Source organism: Rhinolophus ferrumequinum, chromosome 8 (assembly GCF_004115265.2).
Source record: "Rhinolophus ferrumequinum isolate MPI-CBG mRhiFer1 chromosome 8, mRhiFer1_v1.p, whole genome shotgun sequence".
Taxonomy (NCBI): domain Eukaryota; kingdom Metazoa; phylum Chordata; class Mammalia; order Chiroptera; family Rhinolophidae; genus Rhinolophus; species Rhinolophus ferrumequinum.
Genome location: NC_046291.1, coordinates 62,249,981 through 62,265,936, shown reverse-complemented (window position 1 = coordinate 62,265,936; position 15,956 = coordinate 62,249,981). Strand labels below are relative to the sequence as shown.

Genomic DNA, 15,956 nt, shown 5'->3' with positions numbered 1-15,956 from the left:
CTTTTCCTCCTACCTTCATTTGCTTTCTCACTCTTTTCCTGTTTTCCGCTTTTCCACTGATTCCTAAAGTTAAATGTTTCCTCCTCTGATACCTTTAACTTCTGAGAAGCTCTGCTCCTTTAGCAGAAGTTAGCAAATCCATTCCCAGACTCCGGTAATCCTTTTACAATAAGCGAGTAAGCAACTAAAATGTATTTAGCAGAAGTCCATTGAGTTTCTGAGGGCTGTGTGCCTCTTTCATGTAATGTATTTTACAAATCTTTACTTATGGGCAAACTTTCTAACTATGTCATTTCATGAGTACTTTGGTTGGAATTACTTTTTACCTTTGTGCAGATATTCACAAATGCCTCCACCATCTGACATGTAGGAAATCCATTTATGAAGATATTTCCATGAGGCCACCAGCGTGTCATCATGCTTCACCTGGACCATGTACTGGAGCGGGCCGGTGATCGTCTTCTTGTTACAGTGCCACCTCAGGGACACCTGAGTGGAATCACATTCATATATGCTTAACGGTTGCTGAGGATCAGATAAATTCAGACCCAGGCAACCGCTGCCTCCTATGTTAAAGAGGCGATGGTTTGAAACCCATTTCCATAGCATGTACTTGTTTGCTGGTTTGCAGTTTTCCAGGGTCAAAACAGATTTGCCTGCTTGAATGCATTTGTTGAGGCTCTCACTTTGGATAATGAATATTCCTTTATCTGAAACAACAAAATAGAAGATATGGTATGAAAGGTTCATATATAATTAACTAGGGTCATGAGAACCTCAGGGTGCATTGCATGTCTAAGTGTGATATGTCACAACTGGCAGCCGTTTTGCACAGTTGATGGGCGGGGCCCACCAGAAAGGTTTTATTTGCTCAAAGCAGAGTTGTTTCTTGGGAAGCATAGATGGACTTATTGGAGCTGAGCATTAAATGGACGTAGACCTCTGTTCTCAGAACTACGTGGCCCTACAGTAACAAAGGCTACCTGTCAATCCAGGAATGGTAATGAGAGAAAAGGAGCTTGCCACAGCTGGGTAGAGAGCAGGCATTAGTAATAAAAACTCAGGACTGAAGGAGAGGGGCATTGGATGCCCAGAGGTGTGGGAACACTTTGGTTTTCTTCAGACAAGTGCCTGAATGTTAGCAATATAGCAGCTGAATCAAGACCCACTGAAATGAAAATTTCTACCATCATATTCCTATAGAAAACCCAAAGGATAGACATGAAGTGCTGCTTTGTGTCTTGATACAAGACACCATGCTGGTGAGAGAAATTGCTTCTCCACATTTGCTTTCTGTGCTGGCTCTGTCAGCGGCAGAAAGGTGGGGACATTTGCTGTGGGGATGGCCTCTTTGCAAGAGCAGTCTTGTTGAGGGGAACAGGCCACAGCAGATAGGCGCCCAGGACACTGGCTGAGACCGCACACCTAGATGCATGAGAGGTGGAAGAGCATGCTGAGAGCCATAAAAGCACACAGGCCCCACGTGGTGATGTGGAGAAAGTACACATTGTGTGGTACACCCTTGAGCCTCCAACCCCTGGGACCCAGAAGAAGAGATTTGGGTGAGTTTCCTGTGGAAAAGCTGGGCGGGCCCAACCAGGGAATATGTGTTAGCTGCCTGCCTGCCATCTGACTTTACCTCAAGTCGTTGGCCTGGAAGACACCTATTATACAATTATGAATTCATCCTTTCACAGGTTTTTTGAAGGTGGAAACTATGTCTAATTTCTTTAGTCTAAGCACAGAATAGACTGAACTCATTGTAGAAGCTCAGTAAGTGCTTGATGTTGATTAAACATGCTGGCAGCTGCTGCTTAGGCCTCTGGTTGCTGAGGTGGCTCAGCACAGAATGTCTGGTCAGGTCCAAGAGCTCTCTTGCTCTCCCATTAGCTAGGCTCTCCTCTTATATTTTACTTCCTGTCCAATCTTCAAATATTTGAAGGGACATTATCAGGTTCCTTTAAAATGGCTGTGGTTTAGAGCAACTCATGTCGGGTGGCAGGGGCATAGCAGGGAAGGCAGAGGCCTTCTAGGGAATTGGAACAGTGTAGAACAAGCCTCCTCACATATTAGTGCATGGGAACAATGCTTCATTTTAGTAAAAGTCCTTTCAGTTTTTCCAAAGTTACTGGGGTCGAGAAGAACTGATTTAAGTCAACAAAAATCATTTAAGACACTGTTAAAAAAAAAGGATTGTCAATGTATAAATGAAAGCTATACTTCATTTAATAATTGATAACTTTACTTATAACCATCTATTTGAGGTATTAAATTAGTTGTCAGAATATTGCTTTAATCAACATACATCAGAGAAAAAGAGAAGGGAGTGTGTATTGGGGTGTGTGGGGGGCGGCGGGCAGAGAATGAATGGTTTTAGGGAGATTTCATTTAGATCAGGAAATTTGTTGTCCTAATGGAGCCCATGTCTGTATGGTTATTAGTAATAGTCATTCAAGAGCAAACCTACCTCTTGCCGATGTGAGGAAGATTCTGATAATTAACCTTCTCTACTACTCTCCCTTCCACCTTTCCATGCCAGGGTAGAACATGAACCTTAATTTCTGTTGTAATTTACTAATTACTTTCTAGCTAGCCCAGAGTTCCATTAACTTTTTACTAAAGGATAATTATTTTACTATAATTGCTCTGTAGTTTAGCATCGATATATTATATATATATTCACATATATCCAGTTCTGCCACTTACTGGCTGGACTTCAGCCCTCTGGCTTTCACTTTATAAACCTAAGATAGGTGGGTGGACTACCTGGCTAGTGGTTGAAAGCTCTGGAATGAGGCAGGCCCGCCAAAGTCTAGGCTTGTAACTTTGAGCAAATGTTTTGATCTCTGTAAGCCTTGCCTTTCCTCTACGAACTGGAAATATGTATGCTACTGACCTCACAGCGCCATTAAGAGTATTCCATTAAATAACCCACGCAAAGCACACCACACACTACCTTGGCGTGGGAAAACCTCAGCAAACGCTAGTTGTTGTTGTTGCTGTTATTATTCTTGTCCCTCTGTCTTCCTGATTCTTGGTCTGTAGCTCCAGCTGTAGATTTGGTTGAACACCTCTAGAGTGCTAATCTCTTCCTTCATCATTAGAATGGAAGCTCATTTTTACTTTAGTTTCTGTAGCATATGCTGGGTGTAGACTTTTAGTTTTAAACAATCCTCAAATACCATGCTATCAGTTTTTATGGAGGAAAAAATAGTCTTCCAACAGCCAGATAACAACATTCTTGTCTTGTTTGTTCAAATATATGTGCAACTATGAATTAAGAGTCTTCGTCTGTTCATCTTTTACATTTATCTGTAAAGTCTATACTGCAGCTCTTTTATAGGAAAGAGAAATACATGATGTTGACAAGCCGTGTATAGGTGGATGGTCTCTGAGTAAGTAGACGTGGAAATTATATATCACAATTAAAAAAAATTTGGGGGGAATAATGTTTTTAAACATACAAATTACGAAGTGGTAAAAGAAAAGGAGTTGGGGAGGCCAGTTAGCTCCATTGGTTAGAGCACAGTGCTCTTAACAACAAGGTAGCCGGTTTGATCCCCACAGGGGCCACTGTGAGCTGCGCCCCACCACAACTAGATTGAAACAACTACTTGACCTGGAGCTGATGGGTCCTGGAAAAACACACTTAAAAAAAAAGAAAGAAAGAAAAAGAAAAGGAGTGATAGAATCAGAACTTCTGTGGTCATGCCAGTAATCCTAAAAATACCTTTCCAAAGCAGAAGATATTAAACAAACTCAATCCCATGCTGCTCATTTGTGGGTTGCTATTACATTTCCATGCCCGGCTGCCTTTAGAATATAGCTTTGGAAAAGTTCTTCAAAATGTTTCATAAACAAGTAGCTCTGGCTTACCCATACCAATAAACCTGTCATCTCCAGAAGAATACTATGTCATGCTAAGCTAAAAAATGACCCAAGCCTACTTTCCCATTAAGCTATATAATAGAATCTGGTCCTAGAACCATTAATCTCCATAAATTCATTGATGAGAAAACAATTGTTTTCAAATGGACTATGAGGAGACCCAATATAGGTATCAATATTCTGAGTATTGTTATATGTAAATATGGGTTGTCTGTAACAAAAACATAATGTGAAAATAAGCCACCTATCCTTAGTGTCTGTAGCCAGATTTCAAAAAGAATGAAAATCAAATGTAGGAGGAATCAAGATTGATTACATATGTCAAGGACATCAGTTCTGCTTGAACACTGATTAAGTGATTAATGAAGTACTGCCAGAATTACTAAATCTCCTTGCAGCAAAATGTTATTATACTTCCCTTCATAATTATAAGTTTAGGGGGGAGGAAAAGAATTGATTTACTAGAAGTAACTTATCAACTAATTTTCATACTTCTTTAAAAAAATAAAATCCATGGAAAACAGTGTTTCTGCTTTCTAGTTCCTTTAAGGAAATCATTTTAGACTCACCCTTTGGCTCCACAGGGTAATACCGTGTTTCCCCGAAAATAAGACCAAGCCGGACAATCAGCTCTAATGAGTCCTTTGGAGCAAAAATTAATATAAGACCCAATCTTATTTTACTATAATATAAGACCCGGTATAATATAATATAATATAATATAATATAATATAATATAATATAATATAATGTAATATAATATAATACTGGGTCTTAAATTAATTTTTGCTCCAAAAGATGCATTGGAGCTCATTGACCAGCTAGGTCTTAATTTCGGGGAAACACAGCATGTATTTTTCTAAGGAATGGGTGGAAAATGTTTCCTTGATCAAGTGTTGAAATTAAAGTTAGGGTAGTCCTTTCATGACTACATATAGAATATTACTTCATTCATTCATTCATTCATTCATTCAACAAGCATTCATTGAGTGCTGGCTATGTGGTAGCACTGTGTAGGCTGCTAGAGAGAAAGAGAGAAATTGCTTGCCTAAGTATCTGTCTCTTGAAACTGCATCTATTTGTTCTAGAATCATGTGAATTCTCTTAGTTAACGAAAAGAAGGGAGTACCATCAGTTCCATAGAAAACATTATAAATGCACTTAAAAGAAACTCTTAAAAACAAATGACTCAAAAAAGGAAAATAGATAAAATTTAAAACCCCTAACTGGATCCTCAGCTGATGTCACGAGTGAGGTGGACATGACTCCTCAGTGTCATCAGACCTTTCTGAGTGGAGGGTGTGTGTATACACATAATTGCCCATTTTCCAGGGAATGGACAGCAGAACAGAGCTGGAAGGAATATAAACATGACAGAGAAGACTAACTTTACGAATAAATGCAGAACCATGAACCTTAGAGCTGGATGGGACTACAAAACTCATTTAATTGAATCATTTACATTTTATTCCCTCAAATTCATTTTATCTTAGAAGTTTTATACTTGTATACCAGTAAGGGCCATATACTCGTAAGTCTAGATCTAGCTTTACTTACGTACATTCATTTATAATCTAGAAAGAAGAAAATGAACTGCTGTAGATTGTTGCAATTTAAACTAGGAGATTTGAAACTTCAAACAGTTCTTGAGTGCCTAATATGGCATGTGTTAGGAATCCTACAGATAGAAGGATATATATGTCATAGTGTTTGCTTTCAAGAAACTGATGTTTTCCTTGGGAGTACGTCATGAAATGTACAGAAAAAATATAACTCAACGCCAAAATATATTTTGACATAACGGGTATAAGCATAATGAGGTAAAAGCCAGGGGTAAAAGAGTCAGTTTGACCTAGAAGAATAAAGAAATCTCTCTCTCTCTCTCTCTCTCTCTCTCTCTCTCTCTCTCTCTCTCTCTCTCTCACACACACACACACACACACACACACACACATTTTCATTCAACAAACATTTATTAGGGACCTAATATTTGTCACACAAGGAGGTACATTGGTGAGACTAGCATAGATGCCTTTTCCTCATTACACAGAGAGAATTCAACATAGTGGAGAAGGTCTATAGATGAAGAGGTGAGGAGTCAGGCAAGGGTGCTTTCTGGACAGAGTGAATGTCGCCAAAGCTCCGAGGTGATGAAAATAATCAGCTCTAGGGTGATGAGAGCCTAGGTATAAAAAAGACATTGGTGGTCACAGAATATGAAGCTGGAAAGAGGTGGTTTGGGGTCATTTTATAAAGACCTTGAATTTTATTCAGAAATTTGTATATTATTCTTGAGATAAAAGGGAGCTTTTGGAACAAGAGAAGGCATGACTGGGGCTGTGGTGTGGATGATGAATCACAGTGGTGAATCATTCAATAAAAACATTTTTTGAGCACCTACTGTGTGTCGAGCATTGTTTTTAGGAGCTGAGAATACAGGCACGCAGGCAGATGTCCAAGGTCTTGCTCTACAAGAGTTCTCATTTAGATGAGATGAGAGAGTCTGGAAAACAATCTGGGGACGATTTCTGTGATCCATCAAGGGAGATGGAAGGTGTCAATTCAAATGGTAGTGATGAGAAAGGAAGAGAAGGAATGGTTAGACTCCAGTCACTGGAGAGAGAATTCAAAGGGGGAAGAGATGACAGGCTTTGGTGAGGGATGGAATGTGAGGATTCTGGAAAAAGTAGTTGCAATGACTTGTTTTCTGGCATCAGGTATTCAATTGGCTGCCAGATACCTGTCAATTCCTAGGATAGCATGAGGTTGCCGTCTAAAGCCTGGGACTGTTATTACAGCTTGATCTGTCTGTTCGAATGGTGCCAACTGTGGGGACCTGGGGGAGGTTTCTCTTGAGGCCCTCCCACTTCATTTTCAGCACCCCTCCGATCACCTCCCCCTGCCTTTTGCTGTCCCCTTCTGCTTTAAACAGCTCTTCTCTTAGAACTGGCTGAAGGTTTGAGATGTTAAGTGAATAAAGTATGGTTTAAGTATTAAGCTTTAGGTGAGATTTCTGCACTTTTCATAAAAAACATTTGAAACAAAACAATTCCTAAAGAAATACTGTTTTCGTAGTGGATTTTTCGTAGGCAAACATAAGCCTTCCTGGTATTCAACAAATTACATCATGACTGTGACTTCCTAATCCAATACACACACAAAATTCCAAGTTGGTCTCTGTGCTGTTCTGTGTTCAGGGAACTGGGAGGAAAAATTCAAATTCACGGTTCACAACAGGTGCAATATTTACGCCAAGCTATTAGGAAGCTACAGCTTTCCAACTGCAACCCAATTTCAATCTCCTGCCCCATTCCCCTGGGTTTAAACCTCTTCTACTCCATCCACTCACACAGCTGGTACTGGGCTCATGCACTTCCTGGCCCGCATCACATCTCGAATCTGCCCAGTGTCTTGCTGCTCCGACAGTATTTCGGAACGGAAGGAGTCCAGGAGGTAATGGGAAGGGCATCTCAGCCCTGTAACCAATCTAAAGGTGAGCAGCTTCTCTCTTGAGATGTAGTGACCTTTTCCAGCTACACAAATTTGTGTTTGTCCGGGCCAGGGAACAATGGCTTCAGATCTGATTGTGTTCCTTACTTGGGTTACTCTGTAGCAAAAAGGGGTGTTGTAAGCGGCCAAATCAATTCTTGATCACGGCTGAATGATGGCACAATATCTGAATTCTTAACATGACTTTCCAAACCAATAAGCAAGGAATTTCTGATGCTTGCACCATGCAGCATGTGCATTGTACTTGAAAGAGCAAAGTGAAAAGTGTGCCTGCCCTTCTTGGCCCTCTCTGCATGAATGTTTGCATTTTATACCAGATCATCTGAGAGTTGGTATTTTGTCTCTTAACAATTTGACAGCTCCTAACAAAGCCTGTGGCTTCCTAGCTTTCTATTCATCAACAAAAAAGTTAAGTACATTTTAAAGTATCTCCTCATCCTGTCTCAGAACTTCCTTCTCTCTCCCTGCCCTAGCATTGTCCTTGACTTGGAGCCTTCTTTATTCTCCTGCAGCTTCTGAACCTGGATAATCACCACCTCCACAGGATGGCAGGACCCCTCTTGCTAAATCTTTTTATGTGTTCTCTTCCCCTTTTGCTCTAATCTCCCCAAATCGCTGCAAGTTTCATGAGGCATACAATACTCTTCTCACCTGTGGGGGGATAAACAAAACCTGGCTTAGTCAGCTCCACTGGGCTCCAGTTTTGTGAGGATTCAAATTGCCTGTTACCAATCCCTGTATAAAGTGGGTTAACCCTTTCAGACTATAAAGTGGGTTGCCCCTCCCTGCCATTCTCCTTCCCTGTCCTGTCCCTCCCCGTCTGTCTATCTTTTTTGGCAGTTGTGACCCTTGCAGAAAATCTTCTTATCTCTCCCAGAGTTGTTCGCTCTACCTCTGTATCTTACCAATGAATTTTTAAACTGAATTGAAAGCATTTTTTTTCTTTTAGCTTTCAGTTTATTCCTACATCATTTTGTCTTTATTTAACCCTAAAGTACCTGACAGACATCGCTGGTGTAAAAATCATTAGTCACAGCGGCTCTGTTGTCATCTTACAGACTGTGTTAAAAATACACCATCTCAGTTGTCAGGGAGCCTCGTTACAAAAGATCAAGTTATGGCAAGACACAGTAAGACAGAGAACATTGCTAAACTTCCCTCACAAATGCTTGCATGAGGAAGCCCCAGGAAATATGATTCAAAGACTTGGTCATCAAAACAAACAAACACACAAAAGAACTCCACCACCAACAAAACCACCCTGGAAAGGATGTGACATCATTGAAAACAAAAGTATTTACATGAGCTGGCCAATCTTAACTGATTTGAAAATATACCCATTTAAGAAAAAAATACACTTACTTAAGTGGGAGCTAGAAATCGAAACAAAAACAAAACCAATTTTTAATGGTAGATAGAGACATATTGTTAGTTCCTGTGTTATTTTGCCTGGGCTGCCATCACACAGTACCACAAACTGAGTGGCTTAAACAACAGAAAGGCATTGTCTTGTAGCTCTTGAGGCCACAAGTCAAAAGTCAAGGTGCTAGTAGCGCTGGCTCCTTCTGAGGCCTGTGAGGGAAGGATGTGTTCCAGCCATCTCTCCCGGGCTTATAGTTGGCTATCTTTTCCCTGTGCTCTTGACATCATCTATTCTCTGTGCATATTTCTGAGTCCAAATTTCCCCTTCTTATGAGGACTTCAGTTCTTTTCAATGAGGACCCACTCTAATCACCTCACTGTTACTTGATTATCTCTGTAAAGACCCTATGTCCAAATAAGATCTCATTATGAGATATTGAGGGGTTAGGACTTCAACATATCCATTTTGAGGAGGGTCACAATTCAACCCATAACTGTCCTTATGCTTCTTATTCAGGCTGGCTACCTAATTTGTAGGGCCCAGAACAGAATGAAATTTGCAGAGCCCTGGCTGGAACAGGGAAGTTAAGTCAATCGCTCCTTCCCAGGGGTCCATGAGTGATTGCTACCTCCATGCCAGAAATAGCTGGGAAGGCGTTCAGTACCTGGATTGGGGCTAGGTGACCATTTCCCACTCAGTTCCCGCTGAACACACAGTGGTGCTGTCAGCTCAGTGGGGACAGTCACCTCCTTGCCCAACCCCCCGATGCCACTGGCCATCCATTCCCAGGCCCTGGGCCTCCAGTTTCCCAACCCCAAAGCAACCTGGTTGCCACGTGGGCAGAGGACAATAGCATGAAGGGGGAGGCTGAAAACCCAGTCAGGGGAGGTGGGGAAGTAAGACTGAGCTGGAGGTGAGGCTTTAAGTCCCTGCCTCCTGCTCCACTCTCCCATGGCAATGTCATGCCCAAAGCACAGATTCAAAGGTAAAAATTATTGAGAATTTCAAGACTTCCCAAACCACAGAGCATAAAACCCCAAACGTGAGGCCCTCTGAGCATGGGTCCCTATGAGACTCCCCTGGCATGTGCCCATGAAGCCTTCCCTGTTCTTATTTGAACAAGACTAATGCTGTAGGAAAGAGACTGGAAAACTGCGGAGTAGTTCTTTTAGGGTAGAACTGCTTGAAACTAAAGAGCGTCTGCGTTGGTTTCCCCATCTGCACAATGAGTTAATAATAGTGCTGGCCTCACTGCATCCTGATAAGGATTACCACAGTCCCTATGGCCACTTTATGAATGTTAATAAGAGAAAAGCAAATCTTAACTTTGAACAGGGATAGTACAAAATAGCAGCAAAATAGGACAACGTTTACGGTTCATCATGTAGAATTTCCTGTTTATATTTTCACAATTGAAATTTCTCAAGAACAGATACCAAAAACCTGAAACAGTAAAACTTTTTTCATTAGTATATTTCTTTATTTCTTTGGAACTGTAGTAGTCTGGAAAGTGTCATAAATTAAAAAGTCACATGTGTCACTTGTCTGTTTTCTGTAGCTCTGTTTCATTATAACCCAATTTATAGAAATTCTAATATTCCTCCATGTTTCTTAAGTGGCTTTATAAAACATTGTTGTCTAAGTGACTTAATATAATGTTTATAAGGTGTTCTTTTGTTTGTTTCTTTTATGAACTATAATATTTCTTTTTTGCTTTGATCAATTAAAAACTATAATTTATGTTCCTAGGTTTGTATTGAAATATCTCCTAAAAGGCTTTTAAGGGTAATTTCTAAAAGAAAATGAGGCAAAGGTCTATAAATGTCTCAAATATATTATGTTGATAGATCACATGAGGATTCATCTCATAGGGATGAGTTCAAAAAGGCAAAACAAAGGACTCATTGCTTCAGAAAACCTGATATAAATAAGCAAATTGTTAGGTCAAAGAAAGGGGACAACTGAGCTCTCTGTGTGGCTCAACCTTTCTGGTCATTGGCTTGAAATCCCCATTGTGTGCTATCAGTTACTGTGACAAGCAACAGTAGGAAAAGAGTTTAGGAGCTTAATGAGAAAGAGCAAAAAGGACCAGGAAAACTGGAAGTACATGCCGATTCTCAAAGGCTCTGAGGAAAGGAAGCTGAGCTGAGGACAGTATGAAGTGGAAGGGATTCTGAGAGATGAGTCGTGGAGATTGGGAGAAACAGAGTCAGATAGTTGGAGTGATTTATGGCCAGAAAGGGCAGCTAAACCAGTATCTGATCACGCTTCTACTTAAATTCCGAATCTCCAGATTAGGAGAATGGCTCATTGCCCAGGGTGTAGAAATTACTTAGAACAATTAAAAAAATAGTCAATAGCTTTGCACATTTTTGCATTATAAAATAGTCACTCCAACGTGTGGGAACTACTAGAAAAGAAGGAATTGCAGGGAGCAAGAGATTGGCCTCCTGTTCCTCCTGCCACAAAAACAAATCACATGCTTCCCATCAAACAGGGGTTACAGAATGAACCATTTTATGGGCTCACAAGGCTATCCAGGGGTTCTTTTCATTAGTGCTTAAGTACCTGCTTAAGACTGGGTCTTATATTAATTTTTGCTCCAGAAGACGCATTAGAGCTGATTGTCTGGCTAGGTCTTATTTTGGGGGAAACACGGTATTAGGAGCAGTAGAGAAGGGCCTTTTTACCTTTGTGTTAGAAAATCTCAGGGTCATGGCTTCTCCCCATTGCTGCCTCCAGGTGGCGCTCTCATCACCGTCCACAAGCCTCTCCCAGAGGACACCTTTTCTTCCCTTCCTCAACCCTGGGGTACACTGCCCTGAACCTCTTCCTCACATCCAGTGTGTGATACCAACAGACGCCCCGTTGTGCCCCCCACTCCAAAGCCTTGAACTTGCACACAGATGACCAATTCTGACCCGACGTGTTCTCCACTGCAGGTTGTGGCTCATTAATGGGTCAGCAAATCAATTTTGTGGTCGTGACCAGCATTACAAAACAAGATGGAATGGAAGCGACTAGAAAAGTAGCAATACATCATATTAGGATAGGGTATGTTTTTAATGGGAATTTTGTTTCAGACACATATGTCTGTGTGGCTCTGGACGCTGGGTTTCTCAACCTTCTCAGCTCCAAGGACCTTCCTTCACCTGTTCTCCACTTTAGTGAGCACGCCTACAGCCATATCTTGGATCTGGTCACCGCTGTGAGGGATCCACCTGGAAGCCTAGTTATTTCCATTGTATCATCACCACCCCTTCTATTCTGCTATTTCTCCAACCTTCACTAAGTAAATTACGGAATTCAAATGTTCTGCTCCTTAGTATTCCTACTGGTCAGGTCAGCTTTCTTCCTGGGAAGTTGCTTTAACCTTCCAGAGGGTCTCTTTGCTGTCCTTCAGAACCACCCTCTTCAAGCCCCAAACTAACTATGGCATTCCTAAACTTAAAAGGGTGATCTGATTCCCCATTGTCCAAACTCACAAGACCCTTCTCAGCAATACACAATTCACCCAATCAGAATTTGTTTTCTCCTTAAGCAAAGTGCCTCTAACCAAACTCTTTATTTCTTCATCTCTCGGATGTTTCCCAATATAGACATGTCACAGTTTGTTGCCCTACCATAACCTTCTTCTGGGGCTGTACACATCCACAGCCCCTAGTAGGGCAGTTTCCCTGTGTGCAACTCAAGTCCCTACTCTGGTCAAGCACTTCGACCTCACATTCATCAGCACCTTCACTCCCCTTGGTCACTGGTCATTCAGAAGAGCCTACCCTGACTGTTTCCAAGGACTAATGCAGCTGTGGGCTCACTCCACTCCTGCCGCCGGGAGGCTGAAAGCTACAGAGGAAATTCTTCTGTGTTGGTTCAGGCCATTTCACATTTATAATTTTATAATATTCAACCCTCAACGTAGAGTCAAAATCCTTTGACTTGCCCCCAATTCATTTCCTTTAGCGACCTCCACAGTGACTATGCCCACCCCTCTCCAGATGTCTTTCTTCATTCTCCTCGTGCCCTCCCAGTATCTGGGGTTCTTGAGGAAGTGGAGTTATTGAGTTTCAGCACTTGTTAGGAGGGCTCAGATTCCAGAACCACAATGAGTGTCCTTGGTATAACCAATTAGAGGTAGGAAACAGACTGCAGACGTGCCAAGTTTGGTGCCAAGAACAAGGTAGTAAATAAATGTTAAGGCTGTCAACCTGTTAAAATAGTCTGGACTGGCCAAAAGAAGAGGGCACAGTGATGGTATTGAAACAAAAGGAAAACACTTGGATAAATACTATTATTAGCTCCATTTTTGCATATGAGGATACTGAGAGGTTAAATAACTTGCCCAAAGTCACACAGCTGGTAAATGGTAGAGCCAGCATTTGAACCCAGGCCGTCTGGCTCCCAGAGCCCATGAACTTAGCTACTATATTACACTACATCTAATGATTTTTGAATACAAAATTATTGATCAATGATTGAAAAGTCAGCACAATACCATCCATGATCTGCCTCCCAAGGCTGGGATGTTTATAATATATATTAGAATAATCAATAATACATACCAAACAATACATATCACACTTCAGATGAAAAAGATACTAATAATCTGCCTTGTATTGTTACATGTCTTTATGAGTGGATATGAAACGGAAATGGGTGTATTTTACTACTGGTTGTTCTGCGGATGCCAGTCACGGCTAAAAGCAAGTCAATGTGGTACAGTGAACACAGTGGTAAACCGAGGCACCCCAAAGCATGGCTATACCTCAGCTTCCACATCTGAAAAATGGGTGACTAGAGTAGACAATATCTCAGGTCCCTCCAATGCTTTTGTTTTTCCATCTTACTATGGACAGGAAAGACTTGATTTCAAACCCAGCTAGATTATACTTGAATTTCCACTGATGGGGGTGATTGGAGTCAGGGAGGGGAGTCTGTATAAAGATTGGTACATTCAATGCCACATAATCTCTATATGCTCTTTAGAACATCAGTCGCAGCATTTTGACATCTGAAGAACCTCTGTGCCAACTCTGTCACAAGCTTCAGATTTGCAAACTGTCACCTGGAGCGTACAGGAGGTAGCATATGCTTCTGACTTCAGCCTGTTCTTGAGTACCAATAAGAAGGCACTGATTAGAAATTATCTCCAGCCAGGATTTGGGTCTGCTACATATAGAAGGGATTAGCCCATCAGTGTTAACCTTGCTCAGAGGATCACCAGTGCATTTTCTCTGTGTGGCTCAGTTCCAGCCTCTGTCCTCCATGCTCCTGCCCTGTTCTAGATACCTAGTGCTCAGGCAAAGCCCACATTGTAAAATGGAAAGGAATAAACTCTGCACAGTAAATTCTTAATGGAGATAGATCTCACCACAGGGTCAGATGTGCATCCATAGGAGCATTTTTACTGAACTGACCAAGGAGGTAAGAGGTCTCTGAACTTTGGCCATTTTAAAATAGAAATTGCTCAACCTGCCCCCGGTAAAGCCTCCTGGGAGTGCTAGAGAATACAGTTCAGAAAAGATACCTCGAAAATGTATACATAATATGTTGAGAGGGAAAAAAATGAGCATAGACGTTGATGACACTTGTTTTATCCCCTCTCTAAGCTTATCCCCAAAGGCAGAGGGGAGGGGGGCTCCTCCTGGTTGACTTAACTCCTCTCCCCCACCCCCACTCCTGCCGTTCACACATGAGCTTCCACTTTTGGATGCTGGCTTCTCTGCCTCAGAGGAGCCCATACAGTTATTCACCAATGTGGGCCTCTGAAGAACTGCCTCACCTTATGTCTCTTTACACCGCCCTTTATGAATCTTGTGTATAGTAGGTGCTCAATAAATGTTTGGTGAGTTGATCCGTGTGTGCACAGATGTGTTGTGAGGCCACCTATGAAGGGATTCTCACCCCCTGGGGTGTCATGTGCCTTCCAAAGGATCTCACATAATCCTCAGTGGTCCTATGGATACCACAGACCCCGTTTTTCTAATGAGAGAAACTAAGAGCAAAGAGAATAGTTTGCTCCAGCTCACACCGCTCATCAGGGCCACAGGAGGGCCCCTTCTCCATTTCGTCTGAGAGGCGTTAATAGAGAAGATTAAGTGTTCTTTCTGGAAAGGGGCGGAGGGGAGAGGCCCGCTTGGGGCCACTCCACAGGTGGTGTCCCAAACCTAGAGCTCTTGCTTTGCGAGTGGACAAGATAGAGCAGCTTTTTGCCATCATGTATCCTAGAGAGGGTCCTCCCAAATAAACAACTATCGGAGGCTTACATTTTGAAACGTCTCCTAACCTGCTATGCCAGGCTCGTGCTCGGCCAGAGTTGAGTCCAGTGGCCTGCAAGCCCAGGCCCCGCCTCTCGCGTCCGCAGCTGAAGCCTGGAGGATGCCGGCGGGAGCGAGGGGGTGCAGGACTTGGAGAAACGGGTGCAAGGCCAGTCCGTGTGCAGGACTGGCCCATCCACAGGGCTTTCTCAGGACTGCAGAGACGCGGCCACCGTCTAAAACCCGATCGCTCTTGCTGCCCTCGCCCGCCCCCAGCTTCGCCCCTTCTCCTCTCCCTTGACCACCCCAGTCCCCGACGTGCTGATCTGGTCCCTCCGGCCCGGGGGACACTCACCCTGCCACTCGAGGATGCGCTCCTGGGTAAGCGCCGCGGCCGCGCCCTCGGCACAGCCCAGCGGTGCCCCCAGCAGCAGCAGCAGCAGCGCCGACAGCAGCAGCATCCCTAACCACTGGGCCGCTGGCCATCCAGTGTCACGCTCTCAGGGACCAGCGCCGCAGCCCGAGCGCCCCGCCCTGAGGCGCTGGAGGCGGAAACTCAGCCCCCTCCGCACTGCCACCCTCCCGGGTCCTCGCCAGCCCTGTGCCCCGGAGACCCACTCCGTCACCCCTGTCGCCACAGTGTACGGGCACTCGGGGCTCTGCGCTGGGAGACAGGAAAGTGGCGGTGGTTCTCCCCGCCCTACCCTCTCCGGCTTTGGAGAACGAGGAGGAGGAGGAGGAGGAGGAGGAAGAGGAGGAGGAGGGGGCGGACCATCTGCCCATCCCAGAAATTCCTGCCTTTGGGGAGAGGAGAGAGGAGGGGTGAGGCTGCCGGTGCAGCTCCTCCTGCTTCCAGCCTTGGGGTGAGGGAGTTGAGAATCTCCCGCACAGGAAGTCTGACATCTGGGTTTGCAAACCATCCGGATTCTGGTATAAACACT

The 15,956-nt window shown here is 43.2% G+C and overlaps 1 protein-coding gene across 1 annotated transcript in view; it reads right to left on the bottom strand.

Moving 5' to 3' along the window:
- PLA2R1 (phospholipase A2 receptor 1) overlaps window positions 1-15,695 on the bottom strand; it is a 100,568-nt gene extending 84,873 nt beyond the window's left edge. Inside the window, exons 1-2 of the mRNA XM_033112512.1 lie at window positions 15,371-15,695; window positions 327-710 (exon numbers count right to left, since the gene is read on the bottom strand). Coding sequence (XP_032968403.1) covers window positions 327-710; window positions 15,371-15,476 — 490 coding nt within the window. The 5' untranslated portion in view covers window positions 15,477-15,695. The remainder of the gene's footprint in view (window positions 1-326; window positions 711-15,370) is intronic.
- Window positions 15,696-15,956: the final 261 nt, after the last annotated feature.